The following is an 8,027-nucleotide window of genomic DNA, read 5'->3' on the forward strand; positions in this document are numbered from 1 at the left end:
AAAAAAAAAAAAAAAAAAAAACAACAACAAAATCCTTTGTCCTCTCATAACATGAGAAATGCAAGTGAGAACAGATTGTCATTTTTATGTGGAGTTAAATAGGTAAAATTAACATTTTTAAACAATCAGATTTTAAATTATTTTCTTGAAGTAAGGAAACTAACCAATAACTTCTCATTTTTCTTAGCTTAATGCAGATACTGAAAGAGAAGAAGGAGAAGAGTTTGAAGACAACATGGATGTTTTTGATGACAGCAGCTCCAGCCCTTCTGGCACCTTAAGAAATTATCCACTCACCTGCAAAGTTGTTTATTCCTACAAGGTTTGTACTTTTCCAAAATCCTGCTGTTATTAAATTGTGACAACTCTGAGGATACATGTGAATGTATCTACTCAGCCCTTCATACAGCATAAAATTTGGTTAGCATAAAATTTGTGTTGAATTAATAATGTCAAAGAGAACAGAATGCTGAAGAGTTTTAGGTTTTGCTTCAGAATTCCTGGGTTAAAATTTTGTCTCTGCCACTTATGAGCTATATGATCTTCCAGTCCCTTAGTCTCTGTGAGCCTCAGTTTCCTTATCTATACCATAGGAATACTATTGTAGGGGTCATGTGAAGATTAAATGATATAATACTTTCATAGCAAAGCATTTAGCGTGGTGCCTGGAAGCTAGAAAATTTTCAGTAAATAGAACTCTTCCCATTATTATCAATTACCTACTTGGCATAGGACCCTCCATTAGGATGACCCTCAAAATTGAAATCAAAGGAAAGTTATTTTACAAAGCACTTTTTAAAGTGTGCCTTTCTTTATCCCAATATAACCAACTCTAGCTATTCATGTTAAGCAGGGACCTGGGTAGACAGATGCGAGAATTTCCAAGTTGATTTGGTATAATAGTAGCTAATCTCTCCCACCCATACCCTGCTTTCCCACTAATTTTTTACTCAGGGCCAAGTAAATTATGTTTCAATTCCTCTGTTCTTTCTTTCCCTCACGCCTCTCATCCAGCCCATCAGCCAGTGCTACTGAGTCCATCTCTAAAACATACCCTTTATCACGTCACTGTATCTACTGCCACCATCTTGGTCTAAGTCATTGCTTTAATTAATATAAAAGGAAAAAAGTCCTCCTAATTGTTCTCCCTCTTTCATACTTGCCTTTGAACAGTCCATTTTCTACTCTGAAGCTGGAATTATTGTTTATACAAAAAAGAAACAATTTTAATCCTCTTCCTTAAAATCCCTTTTTAAGTTTTCCATTACATGTAGGAAAAAAAACCCAAAGTCTTCCCTAGGGTCTGTTAATATCCAGGCAGATCTGGCCCCTGCCATTCTCCTACCTTCACAGCTTCCTGTCAAACCATTCCCCCACCCCACCAATTCACTGCACAGTAGCCATTCTAGCTACCCTTCAGGCTTCAGAAACACCAGGCTCCTTCCTGAATTCATGTCTTTTACTCACTAGTCCCTCTACCTAGAACTCCCTTTTCCCAAATCTCAGTTGGCTATCCTGTCCTCCTTTCTGAAACTCAACTCAAATAGTGTCTCCTAAGGTCACCCTAACCACATAAATATATAACTCTTCAGTCACTACTCCCTATCCCTTGCCTCTTTTATTTATTATATAGTACTTTTTACTAACCAAATTTAATCTTGTTTTCATATTTCTTTGTCTGACTTCCCACTAAGGCAGAAATTTTGTCTGTCTGTATATACCTTGTCTATGTGTCTTTACACCTAGAACCATGCCCAGTGCATAGGAGATCATCAATAAACATATGTGGGGTGAATAAAGGAATGATGGAAGGAAGAAATGAATAAACAAACCTTTGTCTGGCCCTCATTCAGATGGAGACATCAATGAGAAGGGATAATGCCAAGGGATAACAACAGAGGGAAGGTCTGGAGAGAATCTTCAACTGTCGTACACTGGACAGTCTCATTCCCTCCACCACCATCCTTAGGTAGCCAAAAGGTGGCAGTATTTACTTCTCAGTATCAGTGATTCCCAAACTGAGTTTAATATCATCCTTTTATTCATATACTTTCTGTTTTCTGTAAGAGTTAGGATTTTTCCCCCTAATTTCCAGTGTAAACTGTTTTGATAATCTTTAGAAAATTTGAAATCATCTTCTAAGATACTTGGTCATTATATTGGGTATTATTAAACTGGGGTTGGGAATATTTTCCCATGTCACCTTTTATTCTTATATTTACTTGAAACTTCCAGAACTAGGCTTGTCGCCTGTAGCTCAGTAGTTAGGGCGCCACTCACATACACTGGGGCTGGTGGGTTTGAATGGGCCAGACCTACTAAACAACAATGACAACTATAACAAAAATATAGCCAGGCATTGATTGTAGCAGACGCCTGTAGTCCCAGTTACTTGGGAGGCTGAGGCAAGAGAATCACTTAAGCTCAAGAGTTTGAGGTTGCTGTGAACTGTGACACCATGGCACTCTGCAAGGGTGACATAGTGAGACTCTGTCTCAAAAAAAATAAAGAAAAAAGAAACTTCCAGAACTAAAATTGAAGGTCCCTAAATATAGCTCACATTCATCCATATTCCCTCTGTTGACATATCCCAAGCACATAAACCAAACTATAAACATCTATTTAGTCAACCTTTGAATAAACATTTACTGAGTGCCCAATATGTAATAATTTTGGGGGGTGTAAGAATGAATATGATCTTATCCCTGCCTTCTGGGAATGGATAATCTGGAGAGGGGGATAAATATTAAATGGGAAAAAGATACCATATCTGAAAGATTATAGTAATGCCACTAATTCTACGTGTGATAGTTGGGGGAAATTTTATAGATGAGGTGGCATTTGAATTAGGTCAGAATAAGACCTTTCTAGACATAGTGAGACAGTAGAGTAAGGAGCCTTCTAAGCAAAAAGTATATAGCATATATACTTTTTGAGTGTGATGAGAGTATAGGGTATTCTAGAAAGGTTAAATTCAATGGTGTGGGAACATCCAGTGAGGGAATATAGCAGTTAGATGTAAAGGTGTTTGTTTTCAGAGAGTAAAGGGTCTTTGTAATCCTTGAGTAATAATAACTCATTTATTTATAATCTCTTCAATAATCCAATAAGGAAGATATTAGCAACCCCCCATTCATTTAACAAATATTACTTGAATATATTCTACATATCAGTGCTGTGCTCTTTTCTGGCTCTGGGATAGATATAGCATTATCAGACAAAATCTCTGCCCCATGGAGCTTACTTCAGTAGGAAAATAAAACTAAGGCTCAGGTTCAGTGCCTATAGCTCAAGCAGCTAAGGCACTGGCCACATACACCAGAGCTGCGGGTTCAAATCCAGCCCAAGCCTGCCAAACAACAATGATAGCTGCAACCAAAAAATGGCTGGCGTTGTGGCAAGTGCCTGTAGTCCCAGCTACTCAGGAGGCTAAGGCAAGAGAATCGCTTGAGCCCAGGAATTAGAGGTTGCTGAGAGCTGTGATGCCATGACAGCTTGAGGCTCTGTCTCAGAAAAAAAAAACTAAGGCTCAAAGACATCTTAAGGTTGCTTGCCCACAGAAAGAGCCTAAAGCTGGACTTAAACCCACAGTAATCTAAATCCATTCATCAGATAGGAAAAAGGGAGCAGAGCATGCTGGACAGAAAGAATAGCTGGTAAAAACAGAGGCAAGGAAGAATATGGTGTGTTTAGAGAACAGGGAATAGTGTTCTGAGTCCAAAGCATCAAGCGGCACATGGGGACCAAACTCTGTAGGATCTTTTGTTTTTTTTGCAGTTTGGCAGGGCTGGGTTTGAACCTGCCACCCTCGGTATATGGGTCTGATACCCTACTCACTGAGCCACAGGTGCCACCCACTCTGTAAGGTCTTTATGACTGTGCAAAGGACTTGACCTTTTTAAGTGGAAGAATTGGACACCACTGCCTGAGGACTGTATGATAAGCTACTGTCTGCTTATGTTGAACAACTGGTGCTACAATGTTGGACAACCTGTTTGGACCCTGTGACTATTTTTTGATATGGGGTCTTGCTATGTTACCAGGCTGGTTGCAAACTCCTGGGTTCAAGCAATATTCTTGCCACAGCTTCCTGAGTAGCTGGGATTGCAGGCATGTTCCACCATGCTTGCCTTCCATGACTTTTTTTTTTTTTGAGACAGAGTCTCACTTTATCACCCTCAGTAGAGTGCTGTGGCATCACAGCTTACAGCAACCTCAAACTCCTGGGCTTAGGAGATTTCTCTTGCCTCAGCCTCCCAAGTAACTGTGACTACGGGCACCCACCACAACGCCCAACTATTTTTTGTTGCAGTTTGGCTGGGGCAGGGTTTGAACCCTCCACCCTCGGTATATGGGGCCAGCGCCCTACCCACTGAACCACAGGCACTGCCTTCCATGGCTTTTTTTTTTTTTTTACAAGGGAAGCAGTATATTTAAAGGTGCTTTATCCATCCTGCTTTGCTCTCATATACATTAATGTCTGGTTATGTTGGTACTTTTTAAGTCTTACTGTGGAATTAGGAAAACATCTTTATTACAAAGGTACCTTTTGCTGATATATTCAAGGCATAGTGTGGTTTCAGAGTAGTAAATAAATCCATTGGAAAAGGGACCAAGGGGCAGCACCTGTGGCTCAAGGAGTAGGCTGCCACCCCCATATACTGGAGGAGGCAGGTTCAAACCTGGCCCTGGCCAAAAACTGCAACAACAACAAAAAAAAAAAAAAAAAAAAAGGAAAAGGACCAAGAATAAATGTGCAAGTTTGTTTTCCTCATATTTTGAGATATGAAGTAATTTTACTTAAAAACTAGGCCTAGAATGTTCTGTGATTTGTCAGCCATTTCATACTATTTTTCTGTCTCCATGAACTGTGGCAACATCTAGAATCTGTGTTTTGATGAAATGTTTCAATGTTGATGAAATGGGAAACGGATCCTGTAAAACGACCCGCGCTTTCTTTTTTACTTAACTTGGAAATATTTTACACTTTGAGATTGTGAGATTTGAAAAACTGTATGTTCTTAGGTGATAGTTTTAACTGATCTTGGGACTTGGGGAAAGCTTTTAAGATTATTTATTAGAAAGCCAGAAGAAGCCTCCAAGCTCCTGCCTGTTACATGTGACAGGCAGCAAGGCTCTTTAGAAAGGAAAGCCAAATAGACTTTATAACCGCTCTGCAGGGCCCCTGAGAGTTTCTTCCCAAGTTTTGCAATCTCAAGGGCAATATCAGCAGGGCTGATGCTGGTGAGTTCCTGCTGTCAGGAATAATAAAACCATCACAGTTAGCAGCTTATGCAGAAAAATCTAAGTGGATCAGCCTAGTCTTTGCAGTTAAGTTGGAGCATAATAAATCCAAAACTTGCCTGATCGCAATCATTTCCTTTCCCACAATTTCCTTCTTTTGGCCACTGTCTTACAGTGATTCCAGATCAACTCTAGGCACTGCTCAAACTCTCATCTAATTCATGTACATAGTTCTTTGCATTTTCACAGCATGCATCTCCATTGTGGCCTTCTGGGAGCAGCTCTAATTCTGTGCCTTCTCCTTTGCCTGTTCCCAAGTCATCATGGTTCTGTGCTTATTCATCCCACATTGACACTTCCCCATCCCCCAGGGAATGGCAAGACTGTCATTTTGAAGAAATGGAGGCATCAAGTTGAATAAATTACAAATAGATACATAAGCTGGAGGTGGAACCCAAGTCCTCTACTTCCACCATGGTGCTCTGTCCATTGAACCTGATTGCCTCTTGATGATTCCAGTTTCTCTAGTTTTTGTTGTGATCATTTCATTTATTTTTTGGAACTAAAACTTCACCTCATTATGATAGTTTTACAGCATTTAAATTTTTGTGTTCAGTACTTTTCTCAAAATCATTTCAATATTTTGATCCCCTGTTTTTGTTATGATCAGTTCACATCTGCTCTTTATCTAACCTTTTTAATTTTGTCCATGACCATCCTACATTGCAGGCTTCTCAACCAGATGAGTTGACCATTGAGGAACATGAGGTGTTAGAAGTGATTGAAGATGGAGATATGGAAGACTGGGTAAAGGTATATTCCTTTGCTCATATCGCCCCCTTCTTGTGACATTTTTTAGGAGTTTGTTTGGTTCTTATTAAGCCCTGTCCAAATTGTGTGTGCAAACCTGTTTTGTCACATGTGTTTTACCCAGGCTCGAAATAAAGTTGGCCAAGTGGGTTATGTGCCAGAAAAGTACCTACAGTTTCCCACCTCGAACAGCCTACTGAGCATGCTGCAGTCCTTAGCTGCTTTGGACAGTCGGTCACACACATCCAGCAATTCCACGGAAGCAGAACTCGTCTCAGGCAGCCTCAACGGAGATGCCAGTGGTAAAGACTGAAACAAGGCACTCTTTATTTGGTCACATTTGACCTAAACCGTATTGCCCTGGAGTACTCCTTCAGTAGATTAAAAAGCACAACTTTATTCCTATTCTGTAAAATATTTTCCCTTATCTGGTCACATTTGTCTGATACAGAAGAACCCTAACGTTGATCTTCAGTGTGTAAAAATATTATAATTTTACTCTTCTGTATAATGTTCTTTTAGTTGTCATGTGAGCAAAAATGTGGTTTCAGAAGCAACCTAGCTGTCAATGTTCTTACTAGGTTTGTCTTTTTCTTGTTCCCTAGTCTGTTTTGTGAAAGCACTTTATGATTATGAGGGCCAGACGGATGATGAGTTATCTTTTCCTGAGGGAGCAATCATCCGTATCTTGAACAAAGAAAACCAAGACGATGATGGCTTCTGGGAAGGGGAATTCAATGGACGGATTGGAGTTTTCCCATCGGTGCTAGTAGAAGAACTTTCAGCCTCAGAAAATGGTGACACTCCATGGATGAGAGAGATTCAGGTACATGAGAGGGGAGGCAAACGAATTAAAAGATATTTTAAAGAAAATTACTTCCAAAGGGTCTGTTAATCCTGATAAAAGTTGGCTGTAGTCTCTGCCTCACCCTCAACATCCTACCCCTCAGTGTATCTGCAAAACTGAGTTGAAAAACCAGAGACCTGTCAATCAGGCACTTACATAATGTGGTCATATTACACTTCCCTTCTCCCACATTCTGTTCTCTCAATCAGTTTAATCAAAATGCTAAACTGTACTCATCATACCAAAGATTGATTTGGTGGAGAGAAAGAAACAAGTCAGAGAAGGGAATGTATTGTCTCTGTGGTTAGTTTACATAGTAAAACTCTTAGCTGGCTATTTTTCTCCCTCACTATCAGACCCTCCCTGCCTAACTCAGATCCTGCCAGTCTATTGCAGAGAATTAACCAGCCTGCTAGATCCCTCATTCAACTTACAAATGGCTCTAGCCTTAGCTTATCATAGGTAAACTTACCTTTACAGGAGACCCCCTAATTCAGTCACAGTTTAGCTTGTCCTTTCTGAGTTTTTATCACAGCAGGCCTGGCAGATAGAGGAATAAGGAATATGATTGCCAATTTTGTTTGCGTGGTGACCGAGACACTTAGCCTGACATGTACAAAGCCTGGGGAAATCAGAAACTCATCCAAATTAACTGGGCATTGTGGCGGGCACCTGTAGTCCAACTTCTTGGGAGGCTGAGGCAAGAGAATCACTTAAGCCCAAGAGTTTGAGTTTGCTGTGAGCTGTGATGCTATAGCACTTTACCCAGGGGTGACAGCTTGAGACTGTCTCAAAAAAAAAAAAAAAGAAAGAAAAGAAAAGAAGAAACTCAGCCAATTATTTATCTTTACCCCCCCACACACACAAAAAATATTACTTGGGCTCGGCGCCTGTGGCTCAAGTGGCTGAGACACCAGCCACATACACCTAAGGTGGTGGGTTCGAATCCAGCCCGGACCCACCAAAACAAAAATGACAGCTGCAACCAAAAAATAGCCGGGCGCTGTGGCAGGCGCCTGTGGTCCCCGCTACTTGGGAGGCTGAGGCAGGAGACTCGCTTGAGGCCAGGAGTTGGAGGTTGCTGTGAGCTATGATACCACAGCACTCTACCCAGGGAAATAGCTTG

General features: G+C 40.6%; 1 protein-coding gene across 4 annotated transcripts in view; it reads left to right on the plus strand.

Annotated features, from left to right (window-relative positions):
- FCHSD2 (FCH and double SH3 domains 2) overlaps positions 1–8,027 on the plus strand; it is a 274,562-nt gene that overhangs the window by 262,696 nt on the left and 3,839 nt on the right. For all 4 annotated transcript variants that reach the window (XM_003780920.2, XM_023509932.1, XM_023509945.1 and 1 more), the window contains 4 exons: positions 188–322; positions 5,974–6,057; positions 6,179–6,356; positions 6,660–6,880. In XM_003780920.2, coding sequence (XP_003780968.1) covers positions 188–322; positions 5,974–6,057; positions 6,179–6,356; positions 6,660–6,880 — 618 coding nt within the window. The remainder of the gene's footprint in view (positions 1–187; positions 323–5,973; positions 6,058–6,178; positions 6,357–6,659; positions 6,881–8,027) is intronic.

The sequence above is a fragment of the Otolemur garnettii genome, unplaced genomic scaffold, assembly GCF_000181295.1.
Source record: "Otolemur garnettii isolate 467f Iridium unplaced genomic scaffold, OtoGar3 scaffold00001, whole genome shotgun sequence".
In the NCBI taxonomy this organism is placed as follows: domain Eukaryota; kingdom Metazoa; phylum Chordata; class Mammalia; order Primates; family Galagidae; genus Otolemur; species Otolemur garnettii.